General features: G+C 34.1%; 1 protein-coding gene, 1 long non-coding RNA gene and 1 pseudogene across 2 annotated transcripts; 1 reads left to right on the top strand and 2 right to left on the bottom strand.

Moving 5' to 3' along the window:
* Nucleotides 1-482: 482 nt before the first annotated feature.
* On the bottom strand, nt 483-1,039 carry LOC147524075 (uncharacterized). The gene is made up of 3 exons (XR_015196862.1): nt 1,011-1,039; nt 655-709; nt 483-565 (listed from the first exon to the last, which is right to left on the bottom strand). It is a non-coding gene; the product is annotated as an uncharacterized LOC147524075 (long non-coding RNA).
* Nucleotides 1,040-7,085: 6,046 nt separating this feature from the next.
* On the top strand, nt 7,086-10,305 carry LOC147524074 (uncharacterized). The gene is made up of 9 exons (XM_086573511.1): nt 7,086-7,336; nt 7,857-8,016; nt 8,083-8,294; nt 8,588-8,706; nt 8,787-8,868; nt 9,262-9,333; nt 9,404-9,524; nt 9,600-9,773; nt 10,294-10,305. Exons 1-9 carry the CDS (start codon nt 7,086-7,088, stop codon nt 10,303-10,305), a joined length of 1,203 nt encoding a protein of 400 aa, XP_086429637.1.
* Nucleotides 10,306-12,973: 2,668 nt separating this feature from the next.
* LOC147524073 (transport inhibitor response 1-like protein pseudogene) lies at nt 12,974-13,739 on the bottom strand (annotated as a pseudogene).
* Nucleotides 13,740-22,688: the final 8,949 nt, after the last annotated feature.

Below are 22,688 nucleotides of genomic sequence, written 5' to 3'. Positions count from 1 at the left end.
AAAGTATGAATTATGCAACAAAACTGAATCAAGACTACATACCACTCCAAAAATGGCCCCTGAAGCACCAACTGCAGGTGCTTTGCAAAACCAATAACTTGCAAAATGAACCTGTACTCTTGAAACTATTGGATCGAATATGAACTTGATCTTCTTTGCCCGGATGTAAACGATCCAGGCGCATTTACTTTAATAGGCATGGCCTTACCCTATGAAAGTCCAATCCCATGAGTTGGCCCGTCTACATCCGTAGTCCAAGGTATGGACATTGGCGAACAATGTATTTTACATTAGGTATATGAGTTGTTACTTGCAATTGCAGACGTAAAATACACTGCAAGAAATCTTCAAGGACCACTGATATTCTCCATGGTGGGACCAACAGAGTTCAGAGAATAACAATTAACCTGAAAGAAACAAAAGTTGTACAGTTAACAAATCAATAGTAACATCACAGATTTAGTACGCAAGTTCAATACCAAACCATGAGGTGCCCAACATTTGCATGAATAAAGAATGAAGTGGCCAACCTCCATAACTGTCCTTTGTCAATGAGGCTGTTAATCTGTAGACATAAATACATAATATACTTATGAATCTTAGTGAGTACATAGAAAGGAAATCATAATTGCAAACCAATTTTCTTATTCAAACCTTAGCTCCCCAGAGCACCAGCTTTCCATGGCTTGCAAGTTGTGCAACATATGCTCTAACCAAAGAAAACCATCAAATAAGGTACTGTTCTTCTTGCCCGTAAAATAAAAGGGTACACCTAAATGATCATTACTTAATAAAAAAATTAATATCAATAACACTATCCGGATTAACACATAGGACCTGTTTGATTCAGTACATTCCTATAGATAATATAGGTTTTCCGAGAATACACCATTTATTCATTCATGTGTGGTTAAACGAAAGTAAGGCAGTAAATATTCTCAATCAAGTGCACTTCAATTTTTATCATAGGAGAAGTACAACAATCCGATTTCAAAATATTTTATACTCACAAGACATTGATTGCAATGAGGACATTAGTACATAATCTTCCATTGCATGAGATGTGGCATTCCTGAAGAGTCTACTTTAAGTCCTATTAATTTATTTGTTAATATCAAGTTTTTCATTTTATATTATGTAATCCTTCATTTTTGGATTACAGGCATACAGTTTGCTAGAGGACGATAGTGAATGGAATGATGCTATGAAGCAAGGAAGCGAGTGGGCAAATCCAACCTCTTTAAGAGACCTTTTAGTCACTTTAATATTGTTGTGTGAGGTTACATCTCCAGAAAGACTTTTTGAAAATCATCAGAAAAGCCTTGGTGAAGATATTTTGTTTCGTTACAGAGAAACCAACCACAACCAAAGTCTCCAGCTAAGTGATGACCAGATAAAGAATGATACTCTTTGCGAAATTGAGAATATCATGGTTCGTAGGGGGAAAACACTTACAGATATTGAAGGTTTTCCTAAATTCAATATTTCTTCACAAGCATCTTATGGTAACAAATTGATTGCTGAAGAATTGGATTACAACTGCTTAGAGTTGCACAATGAACATATTAACCTCTATAACGGTCTCAACAATGAACAGAAAAATGTTTACAAGCTGTAATGGCGATGCGGTTGAGACGATAACTGAAACGGGCGTGTTTTTTTTTGTCTACGGAAGTGGGGGAACAGGGAAAACATATCTCTACAAGACTATCATTTCAAAACTCCGTTCTGAAAGTAAAATTGTTCTTGCAGTTGCTTCTTCGGGAATAGCATCACTTCTTTTACCAGGTGGACTAACAGCACATTCAAGGTTTAAAATTATGATACCTACAGATGAGACCACAAGTTGTGACATTTCTCATGGTTCAAAACTACACAAGCTTATTTCAAAAGCTGACCTTATTGTGTGGGACGAAGCTCCATTGACTCATAGGCACGGCTTTGAGGCCGTTGACCATACTCTGAAAGACTTATTGAAACCAGATACTAGAGATTTTGGTGGAAAGACATTTCTCATGGGTGGAGATTTCAGACAAATTTTGCCAGTCATACCAAGAGGTAAAAGAATTTATGTTGTTAAAGCTTCGATTAACAAATCAAAACTTTGGAAAAACTGCCAAGTTTTTCACTTGAGTGAAAACATGAGACTTAAGAGTGATGTGATGGACTATGACACTGTTAGTTCTGTAGATAAGTTTAGCAAATGGGTTCTAGATTTAGGAGATGGGAACCTACCTGCAAAGGCGATGAACGAAGAAATAGAGCCGACTTGGATCAAAATACCTGATAACTTACTCATTTCTGAAAGTGACAACTCAGTTGAAGATATCATCAGCACCATTTATCCAGATTTGGTGAATAAGTATACAGAAGTTAAGTACTTGAAAGAGAGGAGTATTCTAGCAATCAAGAATGACACGGGTAGATGAAATTAATTCTGCAGTTGTTTCAAAAATTCCGGAGATTTAAAAAGCTACTTAAGTGCAGACTCTCTATGTCCAATCCCAGGAAAGTGTGCAGAATAAGATGTTCTGTATCCAACAGAATTTTTAAACAGCTTGGAATTTTCCGGAGTACCAAACCACAATCTGAAGCTTAAACGTGGAGTCCCTATTATGCTGATGCGAAACATGAATCAAAGTGAAGGACTGTGTAATGGTACTAGACTCACAGTGACAAATATTGCTCCAAAAGTCATAGAAGCAATAATTAATACTGGAACAAAGATAGGAGAACCAGTTTTTATTCCCCGAATGATTATGTCTCCAAGTGACACAAAATGGCCTTTCATCTTCAGGAGGAAATAGTTTCCTGTCAAAGTTTGTTTCGCTATGACTATAAACAAAAGTCAAGGTCAGACTTTTGATAAGGTTGGTGTTTATTTACCAAGACCAATTTTCACACATGGCCAGTTATATGTTGTTGTCTCGCGAACCACCTCAAGAAAGGGATTGAAATTCCTAATAAAAAAGGACGGAAATGAACCCGAAAGGTGCACAAAAAATATCGTGTATAAAGAAGTTTTCAATTCAATATGAAGATATCAACTCAAGGTATGTCCTAATATAGCTATTTTACATTCAAGATGAATCGCATACAAGATTAAAATAAAAACAAGTTAAATAAATATATATATTAATTTCTTGCATAATACAATGGCATGGCAACAGATCTCCTGGGAATGAGATTGATTGTCTCTTCTGTAGGTCTAGGATACAATTTGTAAAAGAGTGTTTACTTTAATCTAAACAGGTCTACTGGGGTTGGATATGGTGGTGTTGCAAGCAACCATCTAGGTGAAGTTGTCTTAGCTTTTTGTGGTGGTTCTGGAAGGAATTATGTTCTTTTTCAGGAGCTTGAAGCTATAGAGAAAGGGTTGCAAGGATGTCAACTACATGGCTTTTGGAGAGTTGAAGTTAGTTCTAACTATTTGTTCGAGAGAATATCAATAGTTCAAGAAGAGTTAATTTTTCCAAATATTATATTGTAATTCCCAAAATTACATTCTCACTTAGACATTTTGATGTGATCCTAATAAGATCTTTGCACTATTTTATTTTATTAAAGGGTGAAAAGACAGCAAAACACAGTCCCCATCTCCGGAAGGGCCAAAAACAGAGGTTTTTCTCAGTGTCTACTTGGAATATTTTAGAAAAACAGATTAATGTGGGAACCTTTATTACACTTATGTATAGCAAATAAGAGAAGATGTATCTGGCAAGGTCTCTCTCTCTCTCTCGATCTACGATAGTGTAAGGTGAGACAAAACTAGAAAAGTCCAGCTGTTGTAGTATTGTAGTGATTTGTTATTTCAAGTTGGAAGCCAATGCCCCTTGCTTAACAATTTAAGGAAATGCTAAAACTAATTTCTAAGATACATGGACCACATAGAAGATATAAGTAAATATGGAAAATGGATGTCACCTGTGCCAAATTTGAAAACATCCCCTTCTGAATAGCAGAACCCTCCCCTTGCTGTGTAACAGAATCTAATAGGTACCAGAAAAAAGAAAGAAAATGGAATGTAAATGAAATCAGTAAACCAAAAATCAGTGACAGTGTATCATGCTCTCTCCCGATAAGGTCATGTCACTATCTACAATGAAAACAACCCTTCTAGAAAAGTGTTGCCCACTGCAAGTAACTGAAAACCCCTAACTCATGGTGGTCTTAACCGCTGTATACAAGATGCATATGAATTTTTGCAAGTGCATATGCTACAGCAAGCAGGGTAGCTTCAACTTCCTCATCATTAACCTACAAAGATGTACGTAATTCTTCAAGATCTGAACAGGCCTGCATGAGTAAAGTCATCGATTACAATTTACATAAAAAAGAAGTGGAATTGCTAATATTAAATTGTACGCAGGATGTAGGATTGGGAATGAGTAATTAAACCACCAGAACTCTCATCATCCTCATCAGGGTCAATGTCAATAACCTTTTTGGAAGAGCCCCTTTTCTTTTGAGTAGTGGCACTTTTACGCTTCTTTACTAAACTATCAATGTGTTGTTGCTTAGCTGCACTGCAACATGAACAGTTACTTTATATGACTGTTCATTAAATAATACTAAGGAACACTATTATTAGCTATGAAGCAAGGATTGCTCAGAGATAACTCATACTGAAATTTCTGCAAGAGCTAATGAACCATCAACAGAAGTGACACAAGTGGGCGACTCAAAGGGAGAGGTGAGTCACCAGTGCAAAGTGTGTGGCAAGTCATTCGGCTTCACCAATGGTGTTCAAAAGTTACACCACTACTACTTCGGTGATGACAACACAGGTAGTTCATCCGAGTTAGACAGCAGTGTCCGAGACTCCCATCCTTACTAGCTCGGTTGTGACATCAATTGAAACAAAACAAACAGACCGTGTGGTGCTGAACTATGATCTGAATGAGCTTCCTGATACTAATGAAACTATAATATATACTTGAATAGGTACTTGATTGTGAAGTATATTGATTAAGAAGTTTTTCAACAGCTAAGATCATCACGTCAAGGTCTTTCGTCAGAAAATGTTAAAGCCCGTCTTTTTATATTTTGTCATAACAAGCTCGAGGAAAAGGCAGTCTTGACCACATATCTTTTTTATTTCATTTTCTTTTAGTCATCTCACATTATGTATGTGTGTGCTCAAGTATCCCCATACTATCTCAAGTACCTGCAGGAGAACAAGCTCTTGAAATTCCTTGGTTTTATGTGGAATCCTTTCTCATGGGGTTAGCCTTTCTGGGATCCGATGTGTTTCGACTTGAGAGCGCACTTGATTTTTTAATGTTTGTTTATTTTATCAGTTACTCTAACCAATAACCTAGCTCTCTAATCGTAATAAATTTGTTCATCTTAAACCAGTTAGTAAATAATGCACATCACTCTTGTAAGTGAGTTTTTATTTAAATTTCTTATCAGTATTTGGAATTTTTTGCCCAATGCAATGCTAGAAAAGCTAAGGAATCCAACCCAGCCTATCAACTTCAAGTGCAAAGAAGAACCGATGACCATCCACCAGAAATCAAAGTCACATTTGTTAACGGAGTTGAGCAAGTTTTGATGTTTGCCAAAGACATCTACACGAGCATTAGAGAGATGATTTTGGAGAAGGGGCAATATTTAGAGACTGAGCAAATGTTTCGTGATAATAATGAGACTTGGCCTGTTATGATTCCTGAAGAGGAGATTAATCAGATCTTTCCTTGAATCATAATTGTTAGGCACTTAGTTGTTACATGGGGATTAGGCATTAGTTCAGTTATCTGGTCTGTTTGTTGTAATACAATTTACTCTCATGTTCACATTATGTTCGAAATACTGATAACCGATTAAGCATAATTTATACTAATTGTTCAGTTCCGGTGTTGGCCCTTTTATTTTGGACATAATGTCTTTATTATCGGTTCTAGGTATTTTAATATGCCTTGGAATGATTTCTTTAGGTATTACAGAAGTTGGAAACCTGCCATTACCAAATATTTTTATACAAAAAACATATCATTTCAACACCAAATCGTTTAAATGCTTTGAAAGCTGTCCTAAATTACAATTGAATCGTGGGTTTTTCCAGATATCTATCGCTCAGGTTTTTCTCCTCTTTTTTTGTTTTTATGTTGGCTTATAATTTCCAGACACTTAAAAGTCTAAAGCTAACTCAGTTCTTAGACAATTAGAAGTCTTAAACAATTAAAACTCTAAAACTAACACAACACTTCACAGACTTAGAAGTCTTAGAGGTCTATTACTACCTACGGATGTTTATCCAAAAAAACAACTATAAATCACAACCAAAAACCATACTCCACTAATCTACAAAGCTTCTCTCCTCAAATTAACAAAGGTATTATTAGAAAAAACAAGAACTATAAATATAAATCCTACGATTAATCAAAATATTGTGACAGTTTCTAAATTCTTCTATTGTATATTGCAGGCTATTCTATAATTCAAGTCAAGCAATCATATAGGTACAACATATTCCTCTTATTTACAAAATTTATAAAGTAGCATATTCCTCTTTTGTTTCTTCAACGTTTGTTTATGTAACTTCTATGTAACTTTTTTATTTAGGATAGGATATGTAACTTATTTTAAATTTCTAATAGATCTGAATATTTTTTAATATATTGTTATTATGCATCAATTGAAGATTAAGAAGTTATCTAGAAAAGAATAATGTTGAGCAAGTGAGTAGCATCTACTCAACAGTGAACCTAGGGGTAAGGCCAACGACAATATCAACGCTTTGTATCATACCTAGATTTAATTACACGCGACAGCCACCATTGCAAGTGTAGATTGTAGTAAAAATAATATCTCATAACTAGAAAATAACAAGGATAAACTTTACATATCCGTTCAAAGCATCGGATTCGTAATCCTTTGGGAGAGACACCCTTGCTACCTCCCCACAGGACGCAAAGTGCTCCTGCAATGTGCTCTCAAACTGCCAATAAAGGATAGGTGAGAATGGTATCCAATTAAGCCCTATAGCTTTCTTACCCTCAGGAAGAGGGAACAGATCTCGGGTCTGTGTCCGCTCTAACGCTGATCACTCTTCTGCCATTGCTTGCTGCCAATGAGGTATAATGGATGCCTCACGATCACCCTTTTCAGATAGTGGTTTCATGAAAGGATTAATGAACGGCTGTAAGAAAGGATCTGAAGTTCAGAGTCAAGGTCTCAAAGGGAGCAAAGCGTGCAGGAACTTGATGTTCCCTTACAGTATTTCTCCAAACACTTACCTCTGTTATATGATAGGGGGACCAGAAGGATCAGCATCCAGAGGAGCAATACTCGAAGAGTCGGCTGGCATTTCTGATATTTCTGATATGGCAAAGTATCGTTCCCTCCCTTAATACCCCTGTGTTAGAACCGATCAGATACCGGGTTGGGTTGCATCGAGATCACGATCTTTGAAGGTACATCAGCGTAAAAGGAGTCACATCAATCCCAGTTGCAGTTAAGGCGGTGAGTTTTATCATAAGATCGTGGCAAGCAAGGCACGCTTAGTTCTAGTACCACGCTGGGTAAACTCCTACTCCTGCCTTCCCCATACCTCAGTCACTGATGATGATTCAACTATAATTAGCTCAATCTCTTCTGGTGATGCGCCCCTGCATCTCAATCCAATTTCACTCCTTTTCCTATGGTCAAGTTGTTTAACTCCTTAGCACAAGCGCTAAATGATAATAATACCTTTTTGAACTTGACGTGAATCTTATGCCAGTCATCAAACTTCAAGATGGCGGTGCCCAAGTGTCTATTTGTGATTTATTACGCAATAATTTCTCAATCAATATATATTGATAGTTTTTTGTTAAGGAACTAATTCACAATGTTATAATATTGTTTTGCAGGAATTACACTATGGAAAATAAATACACAAGACTTGCCGAAGTCAACCAAAAAATAGACAAGTGTATAGTGAAAGCACGTGTCAGTAGATTGTGGTTCCCTTTTAATTCGTTGAACAGAAAACAAACTTTTGGAATAGACATGCTTCTCATTGATGAAAAGGTCAGAAATATACATTTAATTAATAATCACTTTTTTTTACTTAATAATTTAATTTTGTAATCATAGGGAGATCAAATCCATGCCAAGGTACAGGACATCCTAAAAGACAAATTTAGAGAAAAACTAGAAGAGGGAAAAATTTATACTTTTGAGAAATTTGAAGTGGACAAAGAAGACAAGAGTTACCGTCCTGTACGATTTAACTGCAAAATTTTGTTTACAAAAGCAACTATAGTAACTCCTACCAATGAAGATGACAAGAGTATTGAAAATTACAAGTTCACTTTTGTTGGATTCGAAAAATTCTTTGCAACAGAAGATGCCTCAGCATGTGACTTGAAAGGTATTTTATAAACTTATTATCTTTTGTATATTTTAATAATGCATATTCGAATGATCTAACAATATTTGTAATACATATATAATAACAATTTTGAAAAAAATTGGTAATAAAAAACCACAAGGTTTCAAAGAAATTACTTTGGTAGACGAAAGGTAAACATTAATTCAGAAGTACGCAATTTTTTCTTCTATTATTAAATTGTATTTGACAATTTTGGATAATTTACAGGGGTTATGAGAAGACCGTGGCTTTATGGGGAAAAATGTCTGATACAATTGCTAATATAAGCAATAAGGAAGAAAATGTTATTGTCATTCTGACATCCCTATTTATGAAAAAGATTGGAAGTAAGTTTAATCTTTAACATCATCTTTGTATTAGTTTCCAAAATAATTCTTATTATACTAAACTGTTTCTTATTTAATAGTGCAATTCCAAGTGTGTGTCTCATCAGCAACAAAGCTTTACATAAATTTGGATTTAAAATATGTTCATGAAATGAGAAAAAGGTAATTTATGATCAATTTTATTTACAAAATTTTCAATTATTCATATTTTCTATAATGATTCTCTTTTTCAATTGTGAAGATTTGAAGACCCGATAAAAAAAATTGGAATAGAAGAAACGGATAAACTAAGAGCCAATTTCATTAGAGGAAAAAAATGAGCAAGGACAGGGATAACAATAGAAGAACTCATAACATATGGGATGGAACCAACAAATCAGTTAGCCATTTACTATTACATTATTTTTCATATATTTTCAATATCATATGATTTATATAGTTAGTTTTATAATCTATGACTTTTATAGGAAAAGGTCTTCACATGCAGAGGAAAAAATTTGTTTAGTTGTTAGGGACCAACTGGTACTACTGAAACTTCATGCTTAAATGTATCAGAAAACATGTTGATAGTGGTTCAGAATATACATGCACAGATTGTGGAGCCAAATATTTAAGACCAAAAAAAAGGTAACTCTTCCAACAAATGTCTAATAAAAAAGATATTGAGTACAAATATTCTAAATGTTTTAATTTACAGATACCTTTTAAAACTACGGGTTGAGGATGAAACTGAAATAACTGCTTTCGTAGCTTTTTGTAACAAAGCAGAAGATATTGTGAAAGTACCAATTGCAAAAGTTCTTGATTTAGAGAAAAAGGCAAGTAAAGCATAAACAAGTTAAATTTTATTTCAATATTAAATTATTATTAACTGTTTATTATATAATTTGAAGGGTCAAGATTTCAATGACATTCGAAAAGAACTTGAAAAAAATATTGGTAGTCATTGGATATTTCAAGTCAAACTCAATAAATATAGTATGCATGAAAAGTTTCCATCATTTACCATAACAAATATGGTATCTGAAGATAATAAAGATGTTGAATCAATGACAGAAAATGCAAAGGTATGTTCAAATTTTATTACAATTCCTTTTCCGAATATTTTGTTTACTATTTTTGAGAAAATAAATAACTAATATATTGTTATGTTAAAATGAAGCAAAGAGATTTCCAAAGAAATTACTTCAAGAAATTCACCATCAAAGAAAGCTAAAAAAATGAAGAGTAAAGTGATGAAGACAGCAGAGTATCAAGCAAATGAAGAATCTTTTGGAGAGGAATAAATAATTCTCGGTAGTTTAATAATTGTTTTTCTTTTATTAGGATTTTATCTTAATCATCAAGATATTATAATACATTCATCACTTTTTTGATAATAATGTCAGAGTCCAGATCATTATATAGAATGAAGATAATGCAGTTTAGACTCGGATCCCATTATGAGAAGTAGCATACATCTTTGACAATAAAGATGTGTTATCTATCGCACATAAACCTTATTTAGTAAAAGTCTTATTCAGTTCAGCAGTAAAACATAATGGCAGAACAAAATTACCGCATTAGCATCATGTTTGTCAATCCCAGGTATGGAAGTGACCACTCTGAGAAATGCATTCATCCTCTCCACTAATTGCTCCCTCTTTTGAAACAACATATCACACTTTTCAGATACTCCTTATACAATAAGAAAAACGAAATTTTTTGGTTAACCCACTGACCTCAACCTTCAATTTAGAGAGAGCATCCTGCCGCTTACAAACTGCAGTACAAGTTTTCATTTGGGAATTTTTAGGTGAAGAATTAGTAATAAAGATTCATTTAAGAGCCTCCAAATTATATAGTTACCACCACGAGCATGTGCTATCTTTACAATAAAAACATCAAGGGACACCATCTTACATGTATATAATAACTGGAATGAGATAATAATTGAAAGATAGCAACTTACAATTGGATGCAGAGCAACTAATGCAAAAACAAACACAAAAATCAGAGTCATTGAGATAAAGAAGATGTTGAGTCCATAATCATGTCCAGATGGAATGAAAAAATGGAAGAGCAGCCCCGAGAAGCAAATGGTTGCAATGTAACACACTAGTGAAACGACGAACGACGCGACGTACCTGTATTTAGATCAAAGTTTATGTAATATTTAGAATATATACTTAAATCACGTTGCAAACATGAAATAGAAGTAAAAACTTGGAATCAGTCCATTTCACTATGCAAATATTAAAGCATAATAACTTAAGAATGAAGCAGAATTAAAACGTTTTATGGTTTACAGACATATCAAGAGGATAAAGAAACTCCACTAACCAGAATTGCTCATCTTTTTTAACCCATACGTCGTTCCATCTGTGAACGAAATCAAACAAGAGAACAACTTGAACAAGAAGAAACATTCCTGAGCCAAATTTTGATGCCAATTCTGCATTTATAGAAACTAACAGTAAGCCACAATCCAAACTCAAATAAGGTAGCATATGAATGAAAATCTATAAGCAATATAACATACTTGAATACATACTCTAACTAAAGTGGTAACAGAAAAGGTCAATTTGTAACCAACCTAACTTATCTAAAAGTAAAACAAAAAATCTGCACCCGTATGTATATCAGAAATAATAACTCTCTGGCTAACTAGGATTTGACAAAGTTTCGCTTTACACAGGCTCTAGATAACAAACCAGTGTCAGAAAAACTGACAATTTTTTCATCAACTAGGTGTTCTATCAAACCAACTAATGGTAAAGCTCAATAAAGCGAAAGGTAAGAACCAGCTGATGGGTGCCTAAATCTTAATACTGATGGGGCAAGAACTGCAAGAGAATACGGATATCGTTGAGCAATTAGACACCATTTTAAAAATGTTAGACATTGTTGCTTTGGTGGAGGTATTCAAACATCAGTTATGTTTCAAGAGCTTAAAACCATTGAGATGTTATTCAGGGGGTGTGCTGAAGGAAATTACATAAAAAAAGCATTGAAATCATTAGAGCATTTCCATGAACTATTGGGAGCACTGTTTGTTTTTTCCCATGTTTTTACAGACTAATAGCTGTAACTGATAAGTCTTGGACTGGAACAAATGTTGGCCTTCCAATCTCCATGCCATACCTTACCAAACTAACATATCCAAGTTCCTCAAAAACAGAATTTTGTCATGTAAAAACCAGTTTGATCACAGGTGATTGGCAACTCACTTGAAATAAGAACGAACAAAGGAATCATTTTGCTCGCGGATCGGGCCCACGATAATCACATAGAGATTTCGAATTGCCCTTTCAAATTTCGTACCTCGAGTAACATCATGATGTCAGACCGAGCTCAAGGAAAAAGGGTTAGAATAAAAGAAATAAACATATTACCTGCTAAAGATGGAGGACATGCAGTCAGAATCCCAGTACGTCACAAAAACAAATGCTATTGATAGTCCACCACAATTGAATATGAAGTCCTGTAATCTTAATTTCCACAGCTATAAATGAAAAACAAATTTAACATATGTGAAGAAAAAAAATAAAAAGCACTTACTGGTGATATAGGGACGATGTTAAGTCGGAATGAATTTTTGAGAAAGGAGAATATCATAAAGAAATCCTTTTGGCAACAAAGAATCCTATATGACCTTTAAATACTATGAGGAAGAGCTTACCTTGACATAATGAGCAATCTTAACACAATAAACAGGAAATTCAGTGTAAAATTTTAAGGCTCCTCCTGCTTTCCAAGTTTTAAGGACACAGTCCAAAGAGCCCCTGTAAGAGTACTTTCCAGTCGCATTTGGCTGCGTCTTTTGTATTTGACTTTTAACGTAATCAAAGGGTAGCCTACAAGCCGAAGCGAAGAATCCCAAAATAGCACTTGCTCCTAGAGAAGCAAATGAAACAGGAACAGTTCAACAAACCAAAGAGCACAAATATGATTATTCCTTTGCACAGACATTAGACTACAAGAAACTCTACAAGAGAAATATCTGAAACAGTATGATTATAGTGGGGTGAGCCAACCAATTTCATTCAAACAACCATAAGCCACTTCAATTTTTTCTTTAACAAACTTTTGGAAGGCCAGATGGTAAAACATGCAGCATTCTCAACATGGTTCGTCCCTAATGCCATTCCAACATCCCAAGCCAAGAAAATAGAAGGCTATTATGTATGCAGGAACCAGCATCCCATGTGGATTTTAAAAAATACCCACTGTTCAAATCCCTCCGGAATTTGCTCCTGAGCTGTGATATAAACAAACAAGTAATGTGCTCTCCCTTCTGTTAAAACGCAAGTCTACAAGATTGTCACAAAGTTTGGTGCATCACTCCACCATCTATCAAGAGATTGATACATGTATAACTTCTCAACTATTTGGCCAAAATCCTCTTCAATCTTCGGTAATTCACGTGTTTGCTGTCGTCTTCGAGCAACCTCCTTGCAACCTCCAACAATCAATCTACAAAAAGACATCCACAGGAACCTCATGTTATGAAAATGGTGCAAACCAGAGAGTAGACCTGCATACCCAAAAGGGCAATCTCTAATCTCAAGCTTCTGCAATTCAGGGCATTCCTAAAGCACATAAGTCAGTGCCACATCAGTGTCTCCTTCAAAAGCAACTGATAGTGTACGAACTAACTTCCCATACTGTCTAGTGTAATAGAAGGCCTTATCGGTGAGCAAACCAGATAATGCTAACCTTCTGAGCTTCTTACAGTTCATTACAATAGCACCAAAGTCCATATCCATGGGTTTGCCTGTCAGATGGTCTTGTAGGTGTCGCCCCATTATACAAAGACGGAACACCACAAGATCTGGACAGTTCTTTGACATGGCCACAACAACTGCATTGGTAATTTTATTGCAAAAATGTAGAATTGAACACAACTTCTTACAGCCTTCAAAAATGGCAACAAGGCCCACTTCTGAGACTCGGGAATCACTGTCCTCCCAGTCAAAAGCTGGAAAGACCCGAAGTTCACGTAGGTCACTGCATGTTGCAGCCACAGCCTGAAGCCCTTCGTTACATACCATGTTGTATTTCAACCTTATTCCCGTGTTCTTTGTTGCATTTTTTTCGCTCTTTTTGGTTCTGATTTGGTACCTTGAGAGTTGGGACTGGGATACTTGGTCTTAGGTTGTTAGCTTCTAGCTAACTTCCCAAGAATTGTTGTAATATTTGTGTGACAATATTAATTTAGTAACTATTAAGGATCAAAAAAATAAACAAAAACACAATATTGACTCTAAGTTGTATCAATGAATAAACTACTGCACCCTTTCATTAGCAATCATTCAAGTCGTGTCGACCTACTTTACCTAATCATTTTTTAAACCCCCTTCTTTTTTATTCAATTGCCTTTTTCACATATTGTATTCTCAAGCTTTAGATTTTTGTTCCGTTTTTTTACAATGGCACAATCAGAACTCATTGCTAATAGAAAAAAAAAGTCGCGCACTCACACTAGCTAATACCACTAAAACAGATGCGCTATACTACCACCAAACCATTATCCCAACCAAATGAATATGAAACCATTAAACCTTATTACCCTGAACAAGATCACAACCGCTGCCATACGACCGTAAGCATAGAGTAGGTTAAACCCTTGAAGTATAATATCTAACAAGGAGCCTTATCTTCGAAAAGGATGTTTCTAATGTTAAATTTTACCTCAAATCTGTTTCCCGGTTTCCATCAATTCATACCTTTTCTGCTCTCCAACAACAAACTCGATGTTGTGCAAAATATTTCTTTTCTTTTCTTTTTTTCAATCAAAGCAAAGCAATGAAAATAGAGAACATTTGATATCTGTGTCAGTCTAGAAAACTCTAGGGAAGTCTAACCAGCAAATAGCACATTGGTGGAATGGAACACAAGACAGCCTATTCAAATGACGACAACAACAACAACCAACAACAACAATAACAATAAAAATACAAATAGTAATAAGAATAAGAATAATACTAAAATTAACAATTCTAAGTAATTTCAAAGAATTACTAAGCCAACTTTAACTTACAACAGTTGCTGTGGCTATCATTGTGTAGTCAGCAATCACCAGAAATAATCAATGAGCTTTATCTTTATAAGGCAGTTAGGTAGGATAAAAGTTCGCCACATACAAAAATGGGGAACAAAATGATTATAGACCAAAGAATCACATATACTTTATGATAACTATTTCACATTCCCTGGTGCTCACTGAAGGATATTGATTACGATGACTCAGGTCAGAACCGAATCAAAGAGAAAATCTAGGCCAACATTTGCTTGCGTACATTATGTAGTTAAGTGAAAATTAGACTGTAACAGGCTCCAAGAGCTACCAATCACAACTCCTAAAATTCTAAATGAACCTTAGACACTCCTTAACTTAAATATACATTTGCATATAAGAAAAATCAGAAGCTCAAAACAGCAGATGGGATCTTTTCACTTTCAGTATTCATAAAGGAAAGCCTCATTATAAGTGCACATCATCGACAGAAATACTTAGATGACAAGTTAATCCACCTCAATGTCAAAGAAGCACATCTCTACTATACTTTCTAATGGAGGAACAAAAAAATACACACACAACAAAGAATTCTTTTTCGCATTATACTCGGGCAATCTATGGTGGACATAGAAGATTGACCTATTTCATGTCTTGACAAAAACGGGGACTCCACTAGATCGCAAGGTGGAAGTTACTTACCAGCGCAAATGATGAGTTAGAACTACTTCACTATTGAATTCGAAGTCTTTAAGCTGAATCACATTCAGTTTGAGTGGGTTAAGCTAAAAAGCTTACAGGGGGCGTACATTCTGTTTTGATGAAAATAACAGTATTCACCAATTAGCTTCAGACTTTCCTATACGAAGCCAACCTGCCACCTGGATCTACTTCCAGACGACTACCACAAAGGTGATCCTTACACCCAGTGACCCATTATCGAGCAGTACACTATAGTTGCCTGTTCCAATGGAATCATCTTTCAACAAAAGTAACGCTGTTGTGACCCCCACAAGTTGGAATTACCAGTAACTCTGGACGTAATTTGATATATGTGTTCTTTTGGGATGAGCTAGAAATAAAATATTAGTTTCCTCATTTTAATTTTTCCACTAGTGCTCCCCCTTTGTACAGTTTATTTCAAAGATACTACTTTCCTCTTCTTTTTTTTGTTTGTTGGTGCTCCTAATAAATTCAGTGGAGGCCATGAAATTTATAAAACTGGCATTTGTAGGGGGTGGGGGGAACACAAACAAAAGTAAAAAAAAGGTACAAACACCTTATCTTAAATAGTTAACTCCGTGCCTACTCCTTCCAAATAGACAGTCAATTAACGAGCCTACGACAAAACATGCCTTAATCTCAGCCCTTTTTTCCGTTTCTTCAGGCATGTTCGAGCGTGAAGCAGGAAGTGCCTCAAAATAGAACAATTTTTACACAGATGGACGGACAATTGGACAAGAGCTGGATGCATAAAAGAAAACATAAAATTTGGCAACCCTATAAGATCCTTCAAAGGCAAAATAGACAAATACAAGCTGCTGAAAATGTTGCAAGCAATGAAGCCAAAGTAAATTTCATCAAAGAAAAAAAAAAAAGACTTAAAACTGGAAAGTGGAAACAACGGTTTCACACTTTCACAACTTCAAAATGGACTAAAAAGATTCAACTCTAAAGTCCAAGCATACATTAGTACATTTCCCCCTTTTTTTGTCTTTCATTTCTTTTTTTTTCTTTGTTTTGGAGAAATGTTGGCAACGTATTAGATATTCTATTGACCAAGACTTCGATTGCTTAAAATGTAACTATCAGTACCAATTTTATCAAAGTGACATAGCGTGAGGCCGTGAGCTCTTGCCAGATTATTGATCCACCTTTTTCCACACACAGACAAAGCTAACACTTCCTTGAGTTCTGAGACCAACAATAGAGCACATAACAATGCAGTAACACTACCATTTGGTTGGTTGAAGCAGGATACTCAATCCGAACTGGGATTCATGTCAACTTTAGTTCAATTCAGACTTCAGATGGGGATACTTCATACTTTGATATAGCTCAATTAATAAGTATAGTGATCTGTTATAATTAACAATCACTAAATGGGATGCACAAGGACTAACTCAAAGCTGGAGAGAAAGTAGAGGACTCCCTTTGGGTGTGTCCAAGTAGAGAGTTCTTACCGCTTTTTAGTACTCCAATTCCTATCAGTTAATATACTATAATAACTATGTAGCAAATAGTCTATCAAGACTACAGAGAGTCTTAACCAGTATGACATTCGCCAAGTGGTTGAAATTTATCCCTTGAACTGTCGATGTTTCTATTTGATACATTCTGTATTTGGCACCATATACTTGAACAATAGAAGAGGTTGGGCAAAGGGAAACTAGTGCAGTTTTGCTGACCGCAAGGTTCCCAGGACAACAAAGCGGTATTTAATATTGTATAATAAAAACCCTTGCCTACTGAGTTGGTCTGTTCCCACAAAATAATCTAACTCTACCAAAAAGAATCCTATTAATACTTAACTTCCTAAAGAAACCTATCTATATAAACACAAAACAAAAACACTAATTAGGGATATATAAAAAATAAGAATCCTATTAATACTAAACTTCTATTAACATAAGAAAACCTAATCAATTAACCTAAACAAACCTATATATATAAAAAACCAACGATTCTCCTAACACAAAACAAATAAACACAGGTAAACTTTTAGTTTTTTCTTTTATTCTGATTTACATGTTGAATTCGATACATTAGTTTTACATATATAACTGAGTTCTTTTTCTTTTCTTCATTGCATACAATAGAAGATATTCAATCAAGGCTTCAGAAAGAGTTAACAAATATGGATAAGGTAAACTATTTTTTTTTACACAGTATCTTATTTAATCATTTTGTTGATTTCTCTTTTATGATTCAACTGATGATAAAAACAAAATTTTAAATATTAAAGTTTAAACACATGAGATATTAGTGTAAGCCTATAACGGTTTCTTTTTTATTATTCTTTTAATTGAAAATCATATTGAACTATATTGAACTTAAAACCAGTATTAGTGTAAAAACCACTTGCTATTAATTGTTAATGGAAACCATCTTACCCCTCCTCTTTATTATTCTTCTCAATATTGTCAAATCAATGGGACTGTGGGAGACAAGTCTCAAGTTGAAACTACTGAGTCAATCAGTCCAACACCACAATTAATTTTTCTTAAAAAACTTCAGCATCAAATCATCCATTATATAATTTACTATACTCAGCAACATATGTAAGAAGTATTGCACATTCAGGATTGGGTCATATGACCATATAACTTTTATGCTCCATCTTTTTAATTTGTGTCAGTACAATGTGTATGGATATAATGAACTGAACATAAATGTGTTCAAATAACCATGTCCAAGGATCAAGTCGTAAAGGCTTCCACCTATGGATTATAAAGTATAAACCACCACAAGTTTCTGGGTTAACTAATTAAAACTTATAATTCAGAAAAACGATGCTTACAGTCCTCATGAAGATAAGCAATACATCCACTGAAAGAAAAGCCATCACCAATAGAAACAGGTGCATCAATCAAATAATCCTGGCAAAAAATCAATAGCAATTTCAGTTTCAACAGCAGTAATAATGAAAATGAGTGAAAACCAATACCTCTTTGTCTTCTTTTTTCTCTTTAGAATTCAGTGTGGGCTTTTTCCTCTCAAAATTGAATTTCAATGGAGAAGCTGAGAATCTAGAATGTCGAACGAATGGAGACGGAAACGATACATTAGCTTAAGCTTGAAACGCCATGAATGTTGAAACTTAAAGAGTCATGACGTTTCAAAAAATAGAGAATGAATTTTCATGGATAGGATTTCGTTGGTCTCAAGTTTTTATCGATTTCAAATGTCGAGTGGTATGTAAGTGTAGCAGGTCAAATTTGAATAGAATTTGAAATACATACCTGCTTAAAACATATGTTACCAAATTTGATGGGCCTAGGCCCAACAGTAATAGTAAACTTAGAGGTTTCTAAAACCCAAAAGCTTCTACCTAATTAAAAAAAAAATCTAATTTAAAATAAGGTGATTTAGCTTTAGGTCGTCCCAATAATATGGGTATTTGCGTTAGACCCACATTTTTATATTTTTTAGCTTTAGGTAACCCTATCATTAGTTAACCATCATTTACCAAGTTTGACCGTCTATTGTGGTGTGTCTGGTGTTATGCCCTTTCAAAATGCCACAACTACCACTCACGTTTTACACGTGCCCACACCATAAAACTCAAAATCCACATTTCAAATTACCCAACACGTGTCATAATCTTGGGTCCTAATAGAGTGGAGGCTGCAAAAAAGGAGAAGCTCGCTGTTCCAAAATATCAAAATATAAGATATATACAAAACTAGAACCCTACGAAAAGTGAACTTTCAATCACTTAGTAAAACATAATCTATTAACCTAAAAAAAACAATTGAACTACACATATCGAAAAACCAAGTAGCCTATTTTCTTCCTTTTCTCCATTATTTTCAATTATTTATTGACTTCCTTTTATTATGTCTATTGCAGATAATGGCGTATGAAAATTACAAACTTATGTAAAAAAAAAAAATGCTAAAGGAAATTCTAGAAGCAGGACTTAACATTCAACAAGATCCAGTCTACAACACAAAATTAGAGAGCAGACGATTCAAAAGCACTGTAACATTAAAGGTACCGAAAGACTTATTCTTTAATAATGAAGACATCATAGTTAAAGAAATTGATGGAAGCACCACATATTATGTTGCAAAAGCAGAGGATTCAGCAGCTTTTCACGCAATACAGTTTATAAAGGATGAACGTGATATGGAAATTGAAGACTTCAATTTCAAAGAACTTATGAAGAAAAGAATAGAAGTTGAAGAGAAACAGAATCAACTCGACATCCTCAAAAATATTATGCTAGATTGTTTGGTTGATGATAAACACAACAAAGATAAAATATATTATCTCAAAAAAAAAAATAAAGGAATGAAGGGCATGGAGAGTTCCATAATAAAGAAAAGAAAACCATGTGGATTAGTACTTGAATACCAAAATTTTATTATGTTGGTCACATAGTATTTTTTTCTGTTAAACGCTTCTTTTAAACTTTAGATATGCATTAATTTCATTTATTTACTTCATTTGTAGCAAAATAATGTTGTTTTGAAATATATTCGTAGTTAATGTGCTATTCGAACTACACCATTACAAAAGAAGTCTTCTGATTTCACTGAAGTTCATGCCTGAAACGAATAAACCTAAAAATAGACGGACATTAATCCAAATTTATTGGAGGAAGCAATGAAAAATTAAATCTTGAGGATTCCGAACATCATCTCCCAATAACTAAAAAAAAAAACATATTTAGAAATATATATGGGCCTAAAAGAATGCCTAAAGATCAAGAATAGTGCTCTTTTATCTGTTTCGTCTTCAAAGATCGTGAGCAACCATTTCCCATATACTTTACCAGTAGCCAAGCTATATCCAATAATATAAGCATATGCCATGGTATAAGTTTTTTTCAAACTTGCAAAGTATCAAGACATATTACATTTCAAAACATAAAAAAAATGCCCTCCAAAAACATAAAAACTAACAACAACTTTTTAAAACGAACAAAACAGTAGTTAGTATTTCTCATTCCAAATCCATAATATGGAATATTACTACTGATGTAGGTCCACTACTAAACCTGACAAATCAAACATAAAATATTCAATTCAGCCAAAACATAAATTAGGATAAAGATAACACCCAAGTCCCCAACACATGCACATATACAACTCAGCCCATTTTGTCTCTTAAGTATCTTAAGCAATTGGACTAAAACAATATTTGACTAAAGAAACTTACCCATCCATGGCGTCTACGGTAGTAGATAAGTAAGACTACAATGAATATGAAACCAAAAGAACAGAGAGCGACAACTAGGAGTTTAGGGAAAATGGGTTTGTGGCTGGAGGTGTAAGGAATGATGACGAAAGAACTTCTACACTTTAACCGAAACAAACTTCAAACATCATAAAATCATATTTAGCCAAATGTTTACAATATGTCTTATTTTCAAAGCAGTAAATTTACACCGAGCCACTTATTTAATATTTTAACCTACTATTTAAATCTACTGATGTATCAGAACTCCTAATAAGTGCAAATTTATACATCAAAGTTAAGATAGTTGTTAATCCTAATAATTCAAACAACCCACCATTCGTTAGACTTAAAAACCAATGACAAATGAAATAAACGAAATAAACCGAAAAAAAATATTTAAACATCAAGTACCAATATAGAAAGGAAAATAGTAATGCTGCTCCAAAGTACAAAATTATGCCCTGTTGACAAATGACAATGAGTAATATATACGTACTTCTTTGCTCCATAGACAAACATAAAGATAGACGTAAAGTATATTGAACCACATAAAACTGTGTTTAGAATGTACAAGGAGGTAACACTTGCCTAGAATGCATCAAATTATTCCCGCCCTTACTTATAAATTCACCATTCCTTATAAAACCTCAAGCCAAGTTTATCAACACAGTGAGGCCAGTGATTTCAACATGGTCATAAGGTAAGTGCCATGGCACAAAATATTCATGTTGATTTCCTTACAGAATGAAGTTAGGCCTCTTCAAAGTTTTTTTTTTACTTTGAAATTTCTATCACAAACTTAAAGCTTGCTTTTGAAGTTTTATTTAGTTGTTTAAAGCCATCTCACTCACTTCACCCCTATTTTTCCTTTCACGAATACGTAAAAGAGAGGCACTCCCATAAAAGCACTCCAAGTTCAACTCTTTTTCAGTAGCCGTCTTCAAACAATGGAGAAAACAGGTACCCTCTTTGTTCTCGATTGATTATAGTGGTTCTTTAATCATAGATAATTAGACAGTAACTCAACCACATTGTGACTGAGCAGAGCAAGTAATTTTGAAGCAATAGGTGAATAGCAATAATTTTCTAACTTCTCTTCGCTGCATCTCTTTAATCAATTGAGGTACGATTACCATTTATTTTTTAAGTTAAAGGTATAATCATCATGGAACAACAAACATAAGTAGAAATTCATAGAGCAAGACTTCGGGAGCAATTGCGCGCTCAAAATGCTGAGAATATTGAGGTATATTTTTTTACTCATAGCACAGCTTCTCCAGTTCTTCTGTACTTTTGTTAGCATCTGCAGTCTAAAAAGTAACAAACTTATTATGAGTTGTTATTTTTTATATTATTTATCTTATTCCTTATATTGTTTGTTTAAATCAATTTTTGTCACTTTTTGGATGAATGTATTATTATTAGCATTCAGGAAGGAAAAGAAATAACAACAGAAATGATTACAATGTTTCTCAGAATTCAACTTCTTCAGCTCTTTCTCAACATTCCATCTCATAAGGATTAGTACACCAAACGGAAGTAGAAATTCATAGAGCAAGACTTTGGGAGCAATTCCGGTTCAAAATGCTGAGAATATTGAGGTATCTTTTTTTTTAATCATCCACTTCTTCTGTACTTTTGTTAGCCTCTACATTCGAAAAAGTAAAAAAAACTGATATCTTCGTGAACTAAGCTATAAAATAACTGTTTCTTTCTACCATAGTATGAAGAATTTTTCATCTAATTCATGGAATATTAACCATCATGTATTAATAATTAAGAGGTAATTGCTACTGGACATGTCATTCTATCAATTTTATAATACTACGAAGATGCATTGCGAATTCTTATTCTATATATTGTGAAACAAAGATTTCATATTCTATGTTTATTTTTGTAGTTATCTCATTTGTAAGTTGTTGGTTAAACTATTAATAATGTTTAAAGCAGTTTTGGACAATTTTCATATGCATGTATTAATATTAGCATTCATGTTTTTTTTTTTTTAAAAGAAATATTCTTCATCTTATTCCTTATATTGTAAAGTATATGTTTGTTTAAATCAAATTTTGACACT

This window comes from Coptis chinensis, chromosome 1, assembly GCF_015680905.1.
Source record: "Coptis chinensis isolate HL-2020 chromosome 1, ASM1568090v1, whole genome shotgun sequence".
In the NCBI taxonomy this organism is placed as follows: Eukaryota; Viridiplantae; Streptophyta; class Magnoliopsida; order Ranunculales; family Ranunculaceae; genus Coptis; species Coptis chinensis.
This window is presented reverse-complemented; position numbering and strand designations above follow the sequence as displayed.